General features: G+C 49.7%; 1 protein-coding gene across 1 annotated transcript in view; it reads right to left on the bottom strand.

Moving 5' to 3' along the window:
• MACF1 (microtubule actin crosslinking factor 1) overlaps positions 1-20,386 on the bottom strand; it is a 341,765-nt gene extending 321,379 nt beyond the window's left edge. The window contains exon 1 of the mRNA XM_065881170.1: positions 20,167-20,386. Coding sequence (XP_065737242.1) covers positions 20,167-20,386 — 220 coding nt within the window. The remainder of the gene's footprint in view (positions 1-20,166) is intronic.
• Between the last annotated feature and the right edge of the window lie 244 nt (positions 20,387-20,630).

Genomic DNA, 20,630 nt, shown 5'->3' with positions numbered 1-20,630 from the left:
GAAAAATGATGAGAGAAATTTGCTATGGTAAGAGGGAAGCCAGCAGTACAGCTGGCAAAGCCCTTGCCCAAAAGAAAGACGCTGACTGACCAATTAACTTGTCCTAGGCAACAACCCGAATCATTCCTGGTAACAGGCACACACCCCTGATGACTGACACACGGTCATGCGGAAGAAAGCAGTTTTGAACAGAGAAAGAAAAATAAGTGTTTGGGCCCAGTGAAAGCAGACTCACAATGTAAGACAAATGGATGGAACCAAAAGCAAGCTAAGGGTATCAGATCCCAGGCTGGCTAAAAAGGGCCTATCCTTGAGAGCTGCATTCTCTCCAGCTAAAGCACATCTAGCTGTTAACTGGCCTGCCTCTCCACACTCCCCACCACCCCCCCCCCCGACACACACACGGAAGGCATATTATCTAAAGTTCTATACACTGTCCTGTATTTTTTTACCATTTTCTACATTAAACACATACTACTTTTACAATATGAAAATAGTTTTAAAATATGACTTAAAAGTGCTATGACTGCCCTTTCTCTTGAGAGAAATTCCCTGCCGATCGACCACATGCAAAAGAAGTATAAAAAGTGCCTACAATGTAAGAGTATAAAACCTCATTAGGGAAACAATTCTAACAGACATGAGGCAATGCAAGAATAACACAAAACAGTATATAGTTAAAGGACTAATTATGAGGTAGACATTCTAAGAGATCAGGGAAGGGAGAGATGAATGTCTGATAGAGGAATGGAAGAAAGCTGCATGGAGGACACAGGGCTCGTGCTTAGCTTTAATTAAGAAGAAAGAGATAAGACTTGAAGAATCAGAGAGAAAGGGAGAGGGCATTCCAGGAAGAGAGAACAGAAAGACACAGAGGCAGGTATGAGGACCCAGGGGGAAGGATTACTGAGACCTGCCCAAATGAAGCAGAGAACCAATCACAGTGGATATAGTTAGGTATGCAGGACAAGTCAAATTATGGAAGGCCCCAAAAGCTGGAGACAAAGAATCAGAAATTCAGTGTAATTTATTCCAGGAACTGAGGAGCTCTGGAAGGAAAAATAATATTTTATTAGAAGTAGCAAAAAAAGTTGGAATAAACATTCTTAGATACTGCAAACCAAGCCAATGGGCCTGAAGGGGCTCCTACAGCCAGGAAATTAGTAAATGCCCCTGACAGAAGCAAGAGAACAGAGGCTTAAACTCCAATCAAAACCATGAAGAGCGGAAGCAGGAGCTTTAGCACACCACACAACCTAGCTGCAACGTGGCTCAACATATAATTACCAGAAGCTGAAAGGGCCAACCTTACTTAGTAAAAGGAGGGCCTGAGTGTTTTCAAGATCATTGAGAAAACACTACCAACTCATTGTGCAACCCATAATTGTTCACTTGTGACTTTGATCCTGTTCCCAGATGTGCACTCTGAAGTATTCTCTCTACTGCGATCTCTAAAACCTGAAACTGGCACTGAAAAGTATCAGGACAATAAGGCCTCAGCTGATGCATTTCCCTGGTGTTCATGATGTCACCTGCCAAGCAAGCAGTAGCTCTCATAAGCACTGTTAGCACATGCACACATTTTATGATTTCAACAGCATGAACGTGGCCAAAGCTTGTGATTTCCCAGCAGACGGACTTGACTCACTTTCTGAATTAACAGTGTTCATGTCCAAAAGTAGCAATTAGTCTATTGTTCTGTCTAGAAGCGATCCACTCCATTTCCATGGGCTGTGTTCTAAAAAGGAACTTAAAAACTGAGTGTACATTTAACCAAGAGGTTGCTTCAGAGTATCGCTTAAACAATACCAAATCCTAAGCCTGTATTTTCCAACCACTGCGTTAACAAAACTTTATCACTTTGCACTACACTGCTTTTGTATAAAAATTTCAAAGTGATTTATATACCATGAAACCTCTCCCATAATAAAAGAAATCCTTCACAGTTCAGAGATCCAGTAAGCCACATAAGGTGTGTGACTGTAGTTCAGAGGCTAAAAACTGGTAACAAGAATGATACTTATATACAATGATACTAACAACTAAAGCACTGTCACAATCAACCAAGTCACTGCTCTGATTTTTAAATTTCCTTCTATAATAGGAAACTATAATAGGAAATTATAATAGGAAACCTTCATCTAGGAGCCTGGATCCTCTGGCTCTTGAGCAATAATTTAAGTCTCTGCCTAAATTTGCCCAGGTGTATATATAACACTTTCTTTACAGGATATTATGGAGGTCAAATAAGATAATGAATATGAAGCTGCTCTGTAAAATACAAGGTACTATATACATGACGGTTTTTCTAAACATTAATGGCCTAATATGTGCCAAGAGCTCATTTATATTCTCATGAATCCCAAGGAGTTAGTATTATCATCCCCATTTTAACAGATGAGAAACACAAAGATCAGAGGTTCAGCAACTTTTCCAAGGTCACACAGCAGAAGGTAAGTGGCAAAAGTAGGACTGAAGAAATTCAAAGCCTTGTCTCTTTCTACTATATCACACTGCCTTGCTGGTTTTACATATTAAATAGTAGGTAGACCCTTCACTCCTAACTCTCTGTGCGGTAAGTTTTTTAAGTTCTTTTCTATGATATGATAAACAAAAATCAGTCCTAATTAGCTTCATATAACCCATGGCACCTAGTGAGAATTCTGAAGTTTTTAAGTACCAGACAGTCCATGTTACCAACGTTGAAATGTGAATGTTCTCTTTTATTCCTAGTCCAGCCTGGCATGTGAAGGCTTTTCAGTCTTTAGGGCTTTGTGAAAACAGAAAGTATAATTCCTCCTGAACCAACTTACATATTACCCATGCTGCTTAACCAACCACCTCGAATCCAGATTGTGTTTGTTTTTAAACCTCCTCCCTAAAACCTAAAACTCTGTCCATATGTGGCCTAGAATAGAGTTTGACTCTACACTAAGAAAAGAATCAGATCCGGGTCCTCCTACCTCTTCGACTACTGTTCTTTCTTAGTTTCCGTTGGTGTTCACAGTCTACAGAGCGGAGAACTTTGTGATGGGCCCATATCATCATCTGGATGAAACATGCCTCTTTTCTTTGTTTTCATGTTTACCAAGCAACCATCTGATTACAAGCTTCATAAGCACTTTGGTATAAGGAAAAGGGTGCTCCAGATAGCAATGTAAATATTTCCAATCGCTGCACAGGTATGTCCTCTATTATGAAGTAATAAAATTGGCATACGAATAGTTGCTTTTTTTTTTTTTTTTAACTTTCAATGACTGACTCCCCCAGTGCCTACGGAATAAAGCCACAAAAGAATCTTTACAAGCTGGACTCTGAGTTCTTTACAGTATCATCTGCTCCCACAAAACTCTAGCCCTTCAGTCGCATCCAACTACTCCTGTTCCTCGAACCGTTCATCCCTTCATGCCTTTGCACGTGTTATTTATTCCCTCTGCCTTCTCTCCTCCCTACCGGCCTCCATCAGTCTAAATCCCATTCATCCCTAAAGGCTCTCTCAAGTGTCACCACTTTTGTCAAATCTCCCAGTGAACCCCAAGTAGGGTATTCATCCCTCCTCTTGCTTCCATAGTACTTTATCCACACCTCTGTTCTAGCATTTATCATGTTTTGCATATATCTTTCCCGTGCTAGATTGAATAACCAAGGGCAGGATCCAGATCTCATTCATAATTCTGGCATCTCCAGTGGCTAACGCTGTGTTATCTCTAACAGATATATAACAATTGTTGGTTGGAGGACTGGAAGAATGAAGAACCTACCCTGACTCTGTCAGGGTGCTGCCCACTCTGAAATGTTAGGATCCAGAGTTATTACCTAATACCTCCTGTTTGCTGGCCAGTCAGGCTCTGAAAGAGGCTTTGGGATATTCAGGAAATAAAACAGAGTGTTTACGTCCATGCTAAATCATCTAATCCTGCCAAAACCATGCTCATGACCAACATACAGGAAAATGGTTGCCAAGCACAATTCTGGAAAACCAGTGCTCGACAACCATCCTTAATACAGCTGCAATACATACTGCTCTATTTCCTTCACAATGCAAATGCATCACTTCCCTTCTCATCTTTGCCCCTTCCAGGGCAGTTTACGCAGCTGAAAACTTTAGCTCTCCTTCAGAATACAAAAATCCTACTTCATTTGTAGAAATGAGGTGACTACAAATTAATAGCAGCAGAAAGAGAGATCCAAGTAATTTAGTGGCCAAACAGTGACTGTCTAGGACCCCATCATCATCAATATCTCTTTCCCCAAGTCTCTCCAAATCTAATTCCTGGCTTTAACCTCACAAACTACCTCCCCAGCTGACTCTATTGATTCCAGCTTAGGCAAACAGTTCTCCAATAAGGTAAGGGAATTTCTAAGTCTGGAAAATGCAGAAATTCCACACAGCAAAGTAACAAAGGCCAGGGTGCTAATCCACCCTGACCTCCCAGTGAGAATGGTGCAGTGGGGGGAAGAGAAATTCTTCTACACCTATCATAAAGCAGACTGCACAACAGACTCATACAGCTCAAGTTAATTTACTCTGGCCAACCATTTTTGACTCATTTTTCCCCTCAAGAGAGAGATCTGTGACTGGGAAGGACCAAATTCCTATACACCTGATCAAAGTCCTTCAGAGGAAGGCCAAACTGAGAGAGACAGCTAAAAGGACTGGACACAGGAGCCTCTCCTGGAATACGCTCTGCTTCCCCCTTCTTTCCTAGTTTCATATGGCAGCAATTCAACTTCCTTTCAGCTGGAGGCCACCAGCAATATGATTCATTGAGGTACTGGGATTTCTTCACCTACTTTTGTTTTAATTCTGCTGGTTTTTAAAGCTGTAACAGCCGAGACAGGCTCAGAGGGTCGTCCCTCTGAAGAATGCAAAGTTGCTCAAAAGCCTGCAAAGGAAACCAGCCACTTAGTAGTATTTTTTTTCAATGAAGTTCAGCAGCACAATCTAACCTCTTTGTGCTCTGAAATGAACCACATTTCTTAAAAGAAAGACCACAGAGGGGTGACAGAAAACTTGCTGCAGGCAGGAAAACCTGGACAGCTTACAGGGGCTAATGCAGAAGAGAACAAGTAGAACTCCCAAGCAGGTCCATTTCAGCATTTTACCTCTCTCTCTCTCTCTCTCTCTCTCTCCCTCCCTCCCTCCCTCCCTCTCTCTCTGCTGCATTCCCAAGCAGAACTCTAAAGGCATGAGAGAAAAAAAAAAAACGTTTTACAGCTTCTTCATTAGTTTCCCTTCACTGAGTAGCTGCCGTAAGCAAGTATGCTGGACTCGGTCAGAAGGGCTGAAGTTTCCTCTCCTTCAGATGAAAAGAAACTAAAGGCCCAGTCACAAGGGCCCCAGCTGAATAAAATAGGAGAAAGTGCTGCCTATGTAGTTTCTGGGAAAATCTCCATGTCTGTGGAAAGCACAACTACCACACGAAGCAAAACCCCAGAACTGGATGTTAAAGATCAAAGCAGGGGCCTCCTAAGGCCACGCATCCCTGGCTTCCACTAAGGGGCACCTACAGCAGTTAGGGAAATGCGGTCCACCGAGACTCTGGGCCTGTCAAAACTTTCTCTGCAGATACCCGGGCTTTGGATAAGGCATTAACTTGCAGAAGTGCTTAGCAAAAGAGCTTCCAGGGGCGGAAATCCGAGCTCCAAGACAAATCTTTGGGGGGGCGGGGAGGGGGGAGCATAGACCCCTGCCTCGATCAGGCTGGAAGCCCAGGGGCTGGGGGTGGGAGGAGGCCTCGCCACCAAAACTGCACATTCACCGACCCCGGCCGACGCTCGACCGCTGCCCCCCCGACCCCCAAGTCACCAAGGTGGTTCACAACCTCGGCTGCCACGCGACTGAGCGGAGGCCGAGGGAGACAAAAGGGGACGAGGGACCCTCGGCGGGCACGCGGAGGTCCGAGCCTCTCCAGGAACGGGAGGCTTCTCCCGCCCCAGCTCCTCCTCCTCTCCTCCCCCTCCCCGCACTCCCCGCCGCGTTAGGTCTCCGAAACAGCGCCCGGCCTCGCCTCCTTCCAGCGGGGGCCAGATAACAGGGCACTAGAATGTAACTAGTGCTGTGAAGGCGCCGTCCCAGGTGGGAGAGGGCTCGGAGGCTCATCTCAACTCTGGAAACGAGCCTGTCCCGGCCCCCGGCGGCTCCGGCCCGGCCCCAGCGCCGGAGGGCGCCACCCCGCCCGCCGCCCCACCTGCCGCGGGCCCCGGCTCCGGCCAGTCCCCGGGCCGCCCGCCCGCCGCCGCACCTTTGTAGCGCTCCAGCACATCCTCGTACGCCTGCACGAACTCCTTCTCCTGGCTGCGGTTGGCCGGCTGCTGACCCGGCACGTAGCCGGCCATGGCCGCCCGCGCCGCGCTCTCCCGGGGCCCCGGCGGGCGCCGCTTGCAGGTCCGCGCGCTGAGGCGACGGCCCCAGCCTCGGCCCTTTGTGCGGCCCGGGACGGCGGCGGCGGCGCCCTGGCTCTCGGCTCTCCGCTCCGCGCCTGCCCTGCCGGCCTGCCGCTCGCTCTCCGCTCCTCAGCCCGCTCGCGCTCCGCCGCCGATCCCGCTGGCGTTTCCGCCTCCCCACCCCTCGGCTCCGCTCCTCCCTCAGCCCACCCCGCCCGCGGCGGCGGCAGCGGCTCCTCCCGTCAGGAGCGCCAGGCCCGGCCCGCTCCCCGCCCCTCTTCCCGCCGCCTCCGCGGCCCGGAGCGTCCTCGGCCCCGGGGCGGCCCACCCAGGTCCCCCCCCCCCAGGTCCACCCCCCGCCACCACACACACACACCGGGGGCTGTGGACCTCCGCGCGGCCGGGCAGGGGAGGGGGCCGGGGTTGGGGGCCGGGAGGCCAGCCCCCACGGGGGCGTTCCGCCGGAGCCCCGCTGGGTGGGAGGCCCCTGGCGCGTCGGGATGAAAGGCCTGGCCGGCCGCAGAGGCCGCGAGAGGCCGAGGCCCACTCCGCGGGGCGGGAGGGCTGCCCCGCTCGGGGCGGACCCACACCCGGAGCCGGGACAAAGGAGGGAGCCCGCTGGCTAGAGAGAAACCGAGCTGGGCCTGTGCGGCGGCTGGAGAAGAACCCAGAGACACTGAACGGAAGGGAGCGAGCCAAAGACCTAGATAGATCGCAGGGCCAGACGCGGTCCGAATGAGGCCGGGGCAAGATCCAGACGGGCTGCCGGGTAAGGCCAAGGGAACACTCAGACCACAAAGAATCCCAGGAACAAAGGGTTTTCCAGAAACGGAAGAAACTGAACTCGAAATCAGAGAGCCTACCCAGCACCATGAAGTAACCAGGCCCAGAACGAGGGGCCAGAGCCTGAGAAATGACAACTGAGGGAATGAAAACAGGATTCTGACTGCACCGTGGGGTGAATAAGTGGAGAGACAGGAGGACACACATCTATGGGGAAAAGATGCAACAGGATTATTATACTGTGACAGCCTCAGGCACAGAAAGGCTTAGATCAAAAGGGAGAAATATGGGAACCTGAGACTGAATCAGGACTGCTATGGAACAAAGAAAAGAATTCTGGAGCATAGCTGCTCAGGGAAGAAAAAGGGAAGCCAATTATTCTCCGTCATCAGGGAAAAGGAAAGAATGAAGAAAGGACGCTGGTAAATATGGGTAGGGATGTACTGGAGACAATTTTGAGAAGGGAGTTCCCAGTATCCTCTGATCCTGCATTCAGTTGTGTATCCTTCAGACCCAATATTCACAGACTGCATTGGGGCCAAGAGCAGTGAACGAGGAACTCAGGTAAATGCAGGTGATTTTTTGCCCACATCTACCCCCATCCAGCCATTACCCTCCCCAGCCTCAACAAGCCTGTTGATTTGGGGGATGGGGGGAGCAGGTGGAAAAGTGGTTCTGGGTTAAAAGCTAGGCTGGCTGATCTCATAGTAACAGCACGCTAGCAAGTAAAAGGAGAATTCATGTGACACTGAGCAGACAAAACTGGGACTCAGGCTTCCACTTCAGTTCCCATTCTGAGATTTTTAAGAGAAGCTTCTCATCCCCAGGGCAAGGCCTGCATCTCAGTACGCTATGAGTAGTGCCAAGTATTTGGTCAATGCTCAGAAAGCACATTAATAACAAGAAGAGATGATAGGGCTTCCCTGGTGGCGCAGTGGTTAAGAATCCGCCTGCCAATGTAAGGGACACGGGTTCAAGCCCTGGTCCGGGAAGATCCCACATGCCATGGAGCAACTAAGCCCGTGCGCCACAACTACTGAGCGTGCGCTCTAGAGCCCGCAAGCCACAACTACTGAGCCCACGTGCCACAACTACTGAGCCCACGTGCCACAACTACTGAGCCCACGTGCCACAACTACTGAGCCCACGTGCCACAACTACTGAGCCCACGTGCCACAACTACTGAGCCCACGTGCCACAACTACTGAAGCCCGCGTACCTAGAGCCCGTGCTCCGCAAGAAGTCACCACAATGAGAAGCCTGCGCACCACAACGAAGACCCAACGCAGCCAAAACTTTAAACAAAAAGAGATGATGCTTTTCACTAATAGGCGCACGACGGTTGTTTCCACATCATACCATGATCAGAAATGGGGTGAGCAAGTCATTAATCATATCTTTTTCCATCAAGTTTTGCTGGCCTGCCCAAGTTCTAGGCATAGAGACCATACAGGGAAAGGCCTGAAAGAGGACGGACAGGGAGGATCCTTGGGCAAATGCTCATTTCCTTCCAGTTTAGTCCTGTGTGCTCAAAAAAAGCTAGTTTGCAGTTTGGCATCAGTGGCTAATGAGCTCAGTTTAAGAAAAGGAAAAGAAGAAGCTTGAGGTTTATTCTTTTTAAAATAAATAAGAAGCTTTTAGTAGAAAATGCAGAATGAAGGAGTCGGTGATTGATGGCATAAGCACATTTTTCATAAACAGCAGAGAATACAGAAATGCTAACTCTGAGGATCTTGACTGTATCAGTGCTGAGTCATCGGCATTTCCTATATTATTTTATACCAGTGGGGCTAGGAAGTCCCAGACACAGGCACACACCTCCACCCTCGCCCCCAAACAGACATTTGCCTCCTCATTTTCATCACAGTAAATAGGAAAGTCCCTCCATCCCTTCCTGGAGCTGCTACATTCACCACTTAGCAGGTTCCTCAAGAATTGTGAGTGAGGTTTGCCAAAGGTGAGCAAAGACTAGGGCAGGAAGGGAGTAACAGTCTGTTCTGGGAACCAGGCTTTGTTGAAGGCCTGGGGGCGATTTGGGGGAGAGGGCAAGGGGTTGAGATTACCATTAAGAAGCATGGTAATCAAGGAAGAAAGTTCTGGTTTGGGTTGTGGCTAGAAGGGCTTCTCAGACTCAAGTAGCTTTCTTGACAAGATTTGCATTTAAATGCTCCTAAGAGATTTCGAAGTAATGCATTCTTCTAATGAATAGGAAGGGGGAAGTCCACATGTTTGGCTGATGTTCCTGTTTTATATAGAGAAAATTTTACAAGGATAGAGGAACAAAGCGGCTGCTGGGGGGGGATGGGAAGAAGGAAGCATAGGAAGGGGAGGTTTTTGGGTTTTTCCAAGCAACAGTCTAAATTTATAGCCAGACCACACAACTGGGACAGCTCTGAGGCTTTCTCCTTTTGGTCTATGATTTTCCTTCGCTTCAATGGTGAGAATGCTGTTGCATTTCTAAAGAGGCTGCAATGGGGGTAAGCTGAAGGAGGCAGGGTGTACTCAGAAGGGCATCTAGTGGGGGGAAGGGGTAGTGCAAGTAAATAAAGCTCTTTCTCTCTGAGTGTCCTCCCCCACTTAAGCCTCACCAGGTGCCTCTCTCCCTGAAGCTCAACTTCTTTCAGCTCCTCCAAGGGACTCCCTCGCCTCAGGGCCTTCCCACCTGCTTTTCTCCCAGGCCAGAACCCTTCACTGCTCTCCTCTTTGGGCCTGGCTCACTCCTACTCAGGCCTCTGCTGAAAATCCCGCAGGGAAGCCTGCCTTCATCCCCCAGATTAGTAGGCCCTCCTGCCTCTCTACTCCCCTTTGGTAATAGCCAAAGTTATTTGGTTTGTTACAGGTTCAGTGTCTTTCATCCTTACTAAATCACTAAGCTCCCTGAGGGCTGCGGCTGCTGTGTGTCTTGTTCACCACAGGGTCCTTAGCATTGAGCAAAGGACCTGGCACATAGAGGGCACTCATTAAATATTTGTTTTAATTTTTGATTAAATGCATGAACGACTGAACCAGATGATCCTAAAATACTCAGCTGCCCGTAGCTTCTGACTAGCTAGAAGGCTAGCGTCTTTAAGAAGAGACTATGCTTCTCTCACAGCTTCCCTTATCTCTGCCTGGCATTCAAAGTCCTCCATATTTTGACATCTACCTTCCTTTACAGTCTGATCTCCCCTTATACCCTCACATTCAGCATCTTCCCCTGTAATCAAACTCGGAGCCTTTGCCTGGAATGTCCACCACCCTCAACTCCACCTACTGAACCCCTACCCATCTTGAAAGCTCACCTGAAACAACTTGAAGTTATTTTTAGTCAATCCAGGTAGAAGAGGCTCTTCTCCTCAAAATCCCAACTGCATTTTCTTTCCCCTATTCCTCGGGCAACCACACGCACTGTGCATGTCTGCATCGCTGCCTCCTTAACCTCCTGGTTCATAAGTTCTTTGAGGCGCAGGTATCTATTTCACCTTCTTCATCACAGGGCCTAACACAATGCTTTGCACCTAGTGGGTGTTCAGTAAATATTTGCTGAAGGCGTGGATGCCTCGCTGAAGACATATGGAGATGGGGGTGTGAGCTAGATCTGCGATTCAAGACAGTTCAGAGTCCAACATACTGTCCACTCAGTGGCCAAGAGCTGACGGCATTTCATGTGCAGGGAGGAAAGAGGGAAGTGCAAAATCATTTCTCCTGTTACTGCTCCTCTTCCAATCTCTGGAAAGTTTACTCCTAGCACTTCTTCAGCTTGGCGCATGTTGCATTATTTTACATGTGTTAATTGATGCTTTATAAATAAATTCTTTGCTAGTAGGGTGTGTGTGTGTGTGTGTGTGTGTGTGTGTGTGTTTTCTCTGTTCCTCTTTGAAGGGGTTAGCTGTCTCCTGTGCCCTAACAGTAGCTGGAGCCAGACAGCCAGACACTGAAGGGGCTGCCCCAAGCCCTATCCTTTGGCCAGCTCTTGGGAGAAAATCTAGTTCTAGGCTCAGAAGACCCGTCTCCAGGTTCAGCCCCACCATCCTTTTAGACACCAGCTTTAGCCAATCCCAGCCAAAGCTCCTTTTCGGCCCAGACCCTGGAAACGCTTGCTAAACTTTGCCTCAAGTTCCCAAATCTGCTCTGGGGTAGGAAGGCTTTGCCTACTATCATGCTGCCCTCTTCTGTTCAGAAAGTGAAAAACTGCTAATTTAAGAGGCCGGGATGGTGCCAGCCACCCAGGAAGACAAGATCCCAGCCACCGGGCAGCCCATCACCCTGTCACCATAGCAACCTTCAAAATGGTTACTCAGCCATCTGGGTTACCATAGCAACTGGCCAAGTCTCTCCACCTCAGCCTCTCCCTGGGCCTTCTCCCCTGGCTTGTCAGAGCCAATGCCAAAGAATCTTCCCTCTTTACTGGGGGAAATGAGCAGAAGCTGGACCCCTGATAGGCAGCTGTCCCAAAGGGGCGTGGAACACCTTGCCCGCCCTCGGCTTCCCGAGGCTCAGTGGAGATAATGGGTGTTAAGGCACTCTGTGAACCCTGAAGTGGCACACAGATGTTAGCTGTCATTAAACCACTGTTCCTTGTAATGGGGAAGGCAGTGGGTTGCCCTAGGCAGAGCTAGTGCCATTCCCAGCTTGGTCCCCTCACTGGCAGGGAGACCTTGAGCAAGTTACCCAACACTCTGGCTTTCTGTTTCCTCTACTCCAGCACGTCGGCCTCCTAAAGTTATTTTGAGGATTAGGTCAAACATAGCATGTAAGATCCTAAGCACAAAGCCCAGCATTTGGAACATATCAATAGTAGCTGGAAAAGGTACTGGCCCCTCGCCTATCTCCCAGTCTCTGTGAATATAACTGCTCCATTTTCCCTTTTTAAGGAATCAGGCCAACCTGAGCCCTATTTGCTCGACCGCACCCAACCTCCCTTCCTGCTCCGGGGCAGGGGAGGGCCTCATCCTGTGTGGGGCCTCCCGAGTTCCTACCAAACAGGGCCATGGGCAGTCTGTACCCTTTGGGGAATTGGGAGCTTCCCCAGATTAGGAGCTGTGGCTCGTGACCTACGAAGCTCCCTCCAGTTAACACAACATCTCCCCAACCAGTACTCCCTCAGGAACAGTTCACCAACAACAGGGCAGGCCTGGGGCATAGGCCCCTCCCACAAGAACAAAATTCCTTCCCTCTATGATTTAAAAGACTTCACTCCTACTGCATCTCAACTTCAGTCTCTCAAGACAGAATCCTCAAAATCTAGGTTAGGGGTACTTTCCTCAAGTACATTGGCAGGGCGCTGATTCAAACCCAGGGTCTGCGGATTTGAAGTGTTTTAGGCAAAACAGACAGACACATTCCTCAGAAACCAAGTTCACTCCCAGAACCAGGTATGCTCCAGCCTAGCTCTGTGTTTCTGGGAGTAGGGCATGAACCTCAAGCTGGAAGGAACGGAGGATCAGACAAGCGACACTGAAACACCCCTGGGCCAGGAGGCAGGATCCCTCCTGATATTTCTGCGAAATGCTTCAGTGGAACTTGACCAGACTTCAGATAGAACTACTGAGCAGATAAACTGGGGGAAAGGCGATATAATATCAGAGTTTAAAAGTGTGGGAGGTGCAAGTATGTGATTTCTGGAACTTCCACCTATGTAACTGGGGAGGCAGAATTGGGGTGTGTGTATGAAATAAGACTAGCCATGAATGGATAACTCTTGAATCTGGATGACTGATAGGGGTTCACTGTATCCTCACTACTTTAGTACACGTTTAAAGTGGTTCTGAAGAAAGCTGGGAACTTGGAGTCAGGCCAACCTGAACCCCAGCAATGAACAATTCCAAAGGGCACATGCCCGTGTTGTGTTTCAGGGGACGCTGTGCACATTCAGCAGTGCTGCATCCCAGCTCCACTACTGGCCAAGTGTATGAGCTCAAACAAGTTCCTTAACTTTCCTCTCTGTAAACAGGGAGAAGAGCACCTACTTCCCAAGGTTCCATGAGTTTTCAACGATATATGGAAAATGCCTGGCACACATCTCAGACTCAATACACAGGAGCTTTTCCAACTACTATTTACTAGGGGATCCCAGCTGGCATCAGCTCTCAGGAGCTCCTGGACTGAGTCCAGAGTTCAACTCCCCAGACTCACCTCTGGATTCTTTAACTCCTAACTCCCACCAGCTGTTCTCTCTTCATTTCCCTCTTTCCTTTCTATTGAGGCCAAAGAAAGGAGAGCAAGAATAGAAACAAGCAACAGGGACATGCCCTTTCTTTTCAGACTGTCCTGGCAAATTCCTATTTCTTTTCCAAGTCCCAGATCAAATGCCATCATTGCTCTAAGCTAGGAGGCAGGGCAGAAGTAGGAGGAAGCCCTTCCCTCTCAGAACGTCCTCACAACTCTGGGCTTACAATGTGCGCAGCTCATGTCACATCCTAGCTGCCTTTACAGGTGGGAGCTGCGTTCTGAAGCCTAGTCTGAGCCTAGCACAAAGCAGTCCTAGGAATATGTGTTAAACGAACATGTGCATGATCAGTGAATGAGCAAAGAAATGAATCAATGCGGTCATGAATTAGTGAACAAGTGTATGAGTGAATGAATGACATTAATGAGAAGAGCTAACACGTATCAAGTCTGACTGCATAGCAGGCATGGGCCAGGCCCCTCACTCCCACTATCTCATTTAACCCACTCTGCAAGACCTGGCGGTGGCACTCGTGCTCCCCCATTTTACCCGTGAGAAAGTATGGCTCAGTGAGGTTAGTAACTTCTCAGGGTCACCCAACTGATGAAGTGATGGAACAGGCACTCCAGCTGACTCCCAAAGCCATTCCCTGGAGTGAATGAATGGAAGATTTAAGAGGGAATGAGAAGGGAAGAGGATGCCTAGAGACACACCCACTGAGGCTCCAGGCAGAATCCTCCCCTTGACCACAAGGCAAAAGCCTGGTACCTTCTGGGGTAGGGGTGGGACACAGCTGAGAACAGAAACTTCAGCCCGTAATCACTCTTCAAGTTACAGGGGCTTCCAGACCTTCTCTGCAGCAGCAGCCTGAGTCGGGGCGGAGATTCGAGCCAGGGACACCAGTTCTGCTTCCGCAGGAGAGCCAAGGCAGAGCCAGGAAGCTGGCTGGCTTCTACCCGACAGGTGGCAACAGGCAGACCGGGGCCAAATCACACCAGGTCCTAGCCACAGCAACTGGCCAGGCTCAGGATAGCACTTTGGTGATGATGGGTTCTTAACACTCACACCCAGGTGTGTTCACAGACCTTTCCCCAGGAGGAGGACTGCTGGAATAAAAGACAAGTGCAGCCCCAGATCCTGCTGCACTGTCAGCGCCTCTGGAGGCATCAAGTCTCTAACCCCACAGATGACAGCTTTCCACAGCCCCCAAATTAACCCATTCTTCCCCCGCATTCCTAACCTCGGTCCTAGGCTGCTCCAGAACAGAAAGGCGTGAGTCAGGCTGACATTCCAAACCTGTCTTTGTGTCACCGGGGAAGTCACTAGAAAAGCATGATGGGAATCCAGTGGCATAAAGACGGCACCTTGCAATGTGACAACCACCTTCCCTGACTAGCTGCGGTCCCACAGGGACCCTGAGCCTCAGAAAAAGGATAGCTTGGCTGTCTTTTCTGCTGCCTGCACAGAATTCTGCCCACGTGGTCATTTTCCATCCCTGCAGCTAATGTGACCCACATTTACTTTCAAAGAGCTGGAGCTGAGCCGGTGGTGTGTAGCTGCAATCCATTCTGCCCCACTTTCAGGGGCTCTCTCCTGTTCATCTCTCCTGCTACGGAAACGGAGCTCCAGGACAGGGTCAGGGACTCTGAGGATATTGCCAGGAAGAAGTAGAGAAGCTAGAAAGGAGGAGGAGCCTTGGGCTCAGGAGTAGGGATTCCCAATAGAATTGCTTTTAGGGCTCCATTTTCCACCCCTGCATCCCCTTTTTCCCATAATGGCTTGGCCAGAAACACACACACACACACACACACACACACACACTCACACTTCCATCTGCTCTCTGACAAAGCCCTGGAGTGAACAAAAGAAAGGGACAGGACTAAGAGGCCTGGGGCCACTTCCTCGCTCACCTAGGAAACTACTGGCTTCCTGGAGTCCCCACTGCCTCTTCTAGTTGCCCAGGGAAGATACAAAGAATGACACACTAAGTGCAGTAATAGACATGTTAACCCATGTTTGTCTAGTATGTTCTGACTTTCATCCAATGATCATTCGAAGCAGATGTCATTATCTCCCCTTTACAGATAAGGAAACCGAAGCCCTAAGAAGTGAAGTCATTTGCCCAAGTTTTCTGACACCAGATCCACTTGTCTTCACAGTGTCTGGCACATAGCTGGGGCTAAACCCACTTTTTAAGCTGAATGAATGAATGAATGAACAAGCAGAGAGGCGCCTTCTGAGAGCTTCCATCCTGGAGGAGAGATGGGCACAGAGGATTAGGCTTCTTCCTCTGACCAGGCACAAGCTCTTAAGGCTATCTCCCCAGGAGTGAGCCCTTGAGTGACTCCAGCAGCTGAGCTTAGGCTCTGAAAGCAGGAGCAAACACCAGCATCCGAGCTGCATTTCACAGCCCTCCCTGAGCCTCTAGCTTCTAGAGCCCACGCTTTCAGAGTGAGATCCTGGGGCAACACCATGAAGGATGAGATGGGCCTCCTGACTACAGCGAGCTCTCACCAGCGAGATCTGGAGGGGGAAACATACGTGGAAACAATGAACTTTAATATAAGGCCAGCTGAAACAAGGGCTGGGTAGAGATACGATTGCTGTCTGACTGGAGAGATCAGGGAAGGCTTCCTGGAGGAGACCACGTTGAAGCAAATGTTGAGGATGATGACTTCACCAGCACCTGCTGCGAGGTTCCCAAAAACAAATCCTATAGATTTCTACTGGTTCACCGGGAGGCCAGTCCTTAGCCCTGAGTCCCTGTGCTCTCTTCTTTCACAATACATACAGGAATGTAATTATTCTGTCCCTTCTGTCCTCTTAACTAGACTGAGTTTCATGAAGAAGGGATCACATCTTCAGTCATCCTTAAGTATAAATGCCAAGAACAGGGAGGGTCTTGAATATGTGATGTTAAGATGGTTGAATACCTGATTGATAGGTAGATAAAGAATCCTTCCTGCACCCAGCCCTGCCAAAACAGGGTCCCTTCCTCCAGACACTTTACTGCCATCTGCAGGAAATTTGCCACAATACAAACCTACAATGACAAAAGTATGCATGGTGCCCCCTAGAGTCGTGCAGTGTACAACCATGTGACATGGTCCCGCACTCTTGTTTTTTCCCCCCACTCCTCATAAGCCCCAAGGGATACAGCCTTCTCTCCTCCCCCCCTGTTCTACGCTATGGGGTTGTGTTCCTTGCTCAAGTACCCTCCTCAGCTCCCCGCTTCCTATCACCCCACCACCCCACCAATGAATAAGGATATTTCCATTGCTATTCAATAACAGAGAGCTAAAGGGCTTCGAAGAGTCAGTTTACTAGATCTTTGTCTCTGCTTTTCTCTATAGGTCGGATCCTGAGGCCTCTCCCAGAAGTGACCAGAATGACTCTCTGGTGAGTCTGGAGACCAAGGCAGCTATTTAGATTGTCTCCTGCAGAAGTTTCCGGCTGGCCTGGTTGCCAGGTATTGCCTAAGGGAATGGAAATCGCAATGTACCCAGAGTTAGAAGATCTGGGTCTACTGGTCCTGTATGACTATAGGCAAGTCCCTTAAACCCTTTGGGCCTCAGATCATAACACGTGTCCCACCTAACGCACTGTCACTGTGAAATATCTGTGATCAACAGAAACAAGGTTTTCTCATTAATGACTATTATTCCACCTCAATGTGGCCGGGCTTAAGGAGTTGAGAACAGGACTAGCAAGGACGAGAGAAAGAAAAAATGGAGGGAAAGGATAAGGATGGGAAGAATAGGGTTACATCATGCGTGGGGCCCCTAGAACCTGTTCTGACTTTGTAGACTGAGATCCGCAGTTTTCCCCGCCCTGACATGCCTCTCCATCTGACACGTGTGATCAGCAGGGGTCCCCCATCCAGCCTCTCCAGCATAGGGGAGGCCCTGAGACCAGCGCAGGACACCAAATGGGGCCAGGGAAGGGGGCGGTCTGTGTAATTGGTGAGACTGATTCAGACACCCCTGCTTGGCTTCAGAACCCAGGCCCATGGGGAGGAGAAAACTGCACAGGCCACAGCTGGCTTCCAGGATGAGACTGACTTCATTTCCTCCCAGAATGTAAGTTCTAACTTCAGAGAGCTTCAGCGCACATAGGGACTCCCAGACGTGCCCTTCCTGCACCTCACAGGAAGCAATCCCCAAAGGAGGAAGGCTGCCTTTTTAATTACTCTGGTAGAACCCCCATGATGTTCTAAATCACAGGAAGATCTCAGCCAGGCCCTGAAGTAGCGGTCCCGCCTCTTCTCTGCTGCCTCTCTTCTCTCCTGCTAACGAAACACGCCCAACTGCCGCGCACAAGTTATTTTTAACCATGGCAGTCTCCCCGTTTTCAGCCTCACTGGCCCAGCCCCCTTCTCAGGACAGTTATGTGGCAGTGTTAGGACGTAAAGAAGATCAGCCACGGATGCCGGAAACAGAACAGCAACCCCCCATCCCTTTGCTCAGTGGACCCAGCAGCGTTCTGAGGGATTGAGCCCCCTTGGGTCCACTCCATTTCTGTTCTAGACTCGGAATGTTAAACAGCAGGCAAATCATCCCTTGGGGTTCTTCAGAGAAGACTGGAAGGGGAATTCATCACAAAGGGATCTGTAAGTACAGTCATCCCTCGGTATGTGGGGGGGGGATTGGTTCCAGAACCCCAGCAGATACCAAAATCCACGGATGCTCAAGTCCCTTATATACAAATTGATGTAATACAATTGATCCTCCATATCTGCGGGTTCCACACCTATGGATACGGAAGGCCTGCTGTGTTCATGTGTGATGGAGGATGGGGCTGCAGGGTGTGAGGAAGGGAGAAGGAGGCCTCCACTCTGGTGCCTTCAGGAGAATGAGGGGTTTGTGTGTCCAGAGGCCCCTCAGTGGGGACCCTTCAAGGCTGGAGACAAATAAAGCCCTTCCTGCATCGTAGGGACAGCTCTGAAACTCTATTGACTGCCTGATGCCATAGGCCCAAAGGCCTCGAGAAGGACTAAAGAGTCCTTCCTCAAGGGCTTCCTATTGCCCACAGAAGGGATTCAAGCTCTCCAGCCTGTCTTCCAGGTCTCCTCCCTTGAAGCTCACCCCCTCTCAAATCCTTTCCTGATTACTTGAGCCCACATAGCCCTCTCCCCGCCTAGCTTTCCACTACAGCCCACTGCCTGTTCCTGGATCACAATCGGTCACATATTGTCCTCTAAGCACTCCTTGCATTCATTCATTCAATACTGGTTGATCTCCAACATGCACAAGGCCCTGGGAAAGGAGCTGGGGGTAAAAACATAAACAAGACATGGTCTGGAATTGCTTATAGTCCTAAGGGAGTGAGGGGCACCCCCGTGGGATGACTGCTATGCTGTACCAGGGAACAGAGGAGAGAAAAGTATGAAATGAGAGCGGAGGAGGGAGCCCTGGATACCTCAGGGGGTAATAGGGAGAGGGGAGGCGGCCCTTACAACAGGAGGAGGGGCTCCCGGCACCTCGCAGAGAAGAAAGTTCAGGCATGGAGGCCTGATCCTGCAGGAGGCATGCCTGTGGGAGCTGAGGTACAGCTCAATGTGGCAGGGTGCCTGGAAGTAGGGCTGATTTTCATGGGTGTTTATGCCACAGCCTTTATTCCACAGGGATGAAAAGCCAAAGCAGGTGTGCAAGCAGCTGAGTAACAGGATCAGGTATGCATTTTTGAACAAAATACTCTGTCAGTCATGTGGAGGAAGTGGGGCAAGACCGGAAGGAAGAGAACTATCGGATGGAGGTTGGAAGGTCCAGGTGAGAGATGACAAAGTGGAGGCAGGCAGGGTGCCTTGTTTGAGGGACACAAAGGAGGTAGCAGGACAGGCCTTGGTGATGGACTGCAAGTGGGTGATGTCACTGAATTCACTACAGGCACTGCTTTGTCTGTCTTTCTGTCTGCACCCTGGCACCAGCACCTGCTGAGATGCCGAACACAACCCACGGAGGCAGCTCTGGATGCCTCTGGTGGAAGCAGCAGAGAGAGCACTTCCCCCTTACAGAGCCAAGAGCCGTGCGAAGAGCTTTACATACATTATCTCATCTAATCCTCAAAACAGCCCTGCACAGGAAGTATTCTCAAGATGAGGAAGGTGAAGCTTAGGCAGGGCGAGAGACTTGCCCACAATCACACAGCTGGTCGGTGGCAGGGCCACAATCCAGCACCTCCCCTCTCTGACTCCAAAGTCCGGGCTTGTGACCGCTGCACTGCACTGCTCTGCTTCTTGGCCAAGGGGCAGCAGCCCCAGCCCTTGCCCTGCAGAAAGGGGAAACACGGACCACATTTTTAGAAGGCAATGTGCGTGAAACTGCCTTCTCCAAGGGCTTTATTCCAAGGAAATAACTCAGTGGAAGTCAAGTATTGTTATTCATAAAGATGTTCGCTGCAGCATTGTCCATTGTGGCAAAAAAAAAAAAAAAGTGAAAAATGAGTAGGATTTTTTAAATCATGAAATATTACACAGCCTTTAAAAATGGTAACTGTAAAGCCTAAGATGTAACATGGAAAATCTTCGATGTAGGAGTTGTTAAGTGAAAAAAGTCAGATCCAGAATGGTACATGAGCCATGAAGGCGACTACACGGAAAATATAACTGCATGTGGACAAAGACAGGGAAGAAGATAAAAAAAGGAAAACGGGGCTGCCTTTAGCACACAGGCATTAGAAGTGGCAGACTTTCCTCTTCCAAATTTTTCTTTAATGTCTTTTCATCATCTTTCCAGCAGTAATAATACCAAATTGGACTCCAGCTGTCAGAGAGCCCGGGGAGGGCCCCTCCACACCCCCACCCCCATCCAGCACACCCTTGGTCTCCAGCTCCCTCGGGGTCTCCTTACCAGCGACTCTGACCACAGCACGCTCCGCAGGATCCAGCACCGAGTCCTGGCTTTTCCGCTTTTTCTGTTCATGCAGTGGCAGGTTCCAGGGTAAGGTGTCCCCCGGGGGACAGGGAGACAGGCTCCCTGACCGCTCACTCCTGTAAGACCGCTCGCTCCGACATGACCGCTCGCTCCGGCATGACCGCTCACTGAGCGTTTCTTCATCTGAGGAAGACATGGCCCAGGCAGGGGCTGCAGCAGAAGGGCCTAGGGCCCAGGGAGCAGTGATCTGTAGGGGAGAGGAGTGCATGTGAACAAACCGAAGGGGTCACAAAAGGAACGCTGGTACTTGGGAAGCGGAGGTTCTAGTCCTGGTTCTGCCACTGACTTGATTTCTTTACCTCTCTGAACCTCAGTTTCCTCATCTGGAAAATGGGGATAATTATACTACATGACAAAACTAACTCATGGGGTTTGGGGGA

The sequence above is a fragment of the Phocoena phocoena genome, chromosome 1 (assembly GCF_963924675.1).
Source record: "Phocoena phocoena chromosome 1, mPhoPho1.1, whole genome shotgun sequence".
NCBI lineage: Eukaryota > Metazoa > Chordata > Mammalia > Artiodactyla > Phocoenidae > Phocoena > Phocoena phocoena.
Note: the sequence above shows the minus strand (reverse complement) of the source record. Positions and strands in the feature narration are given on the sequence as shown.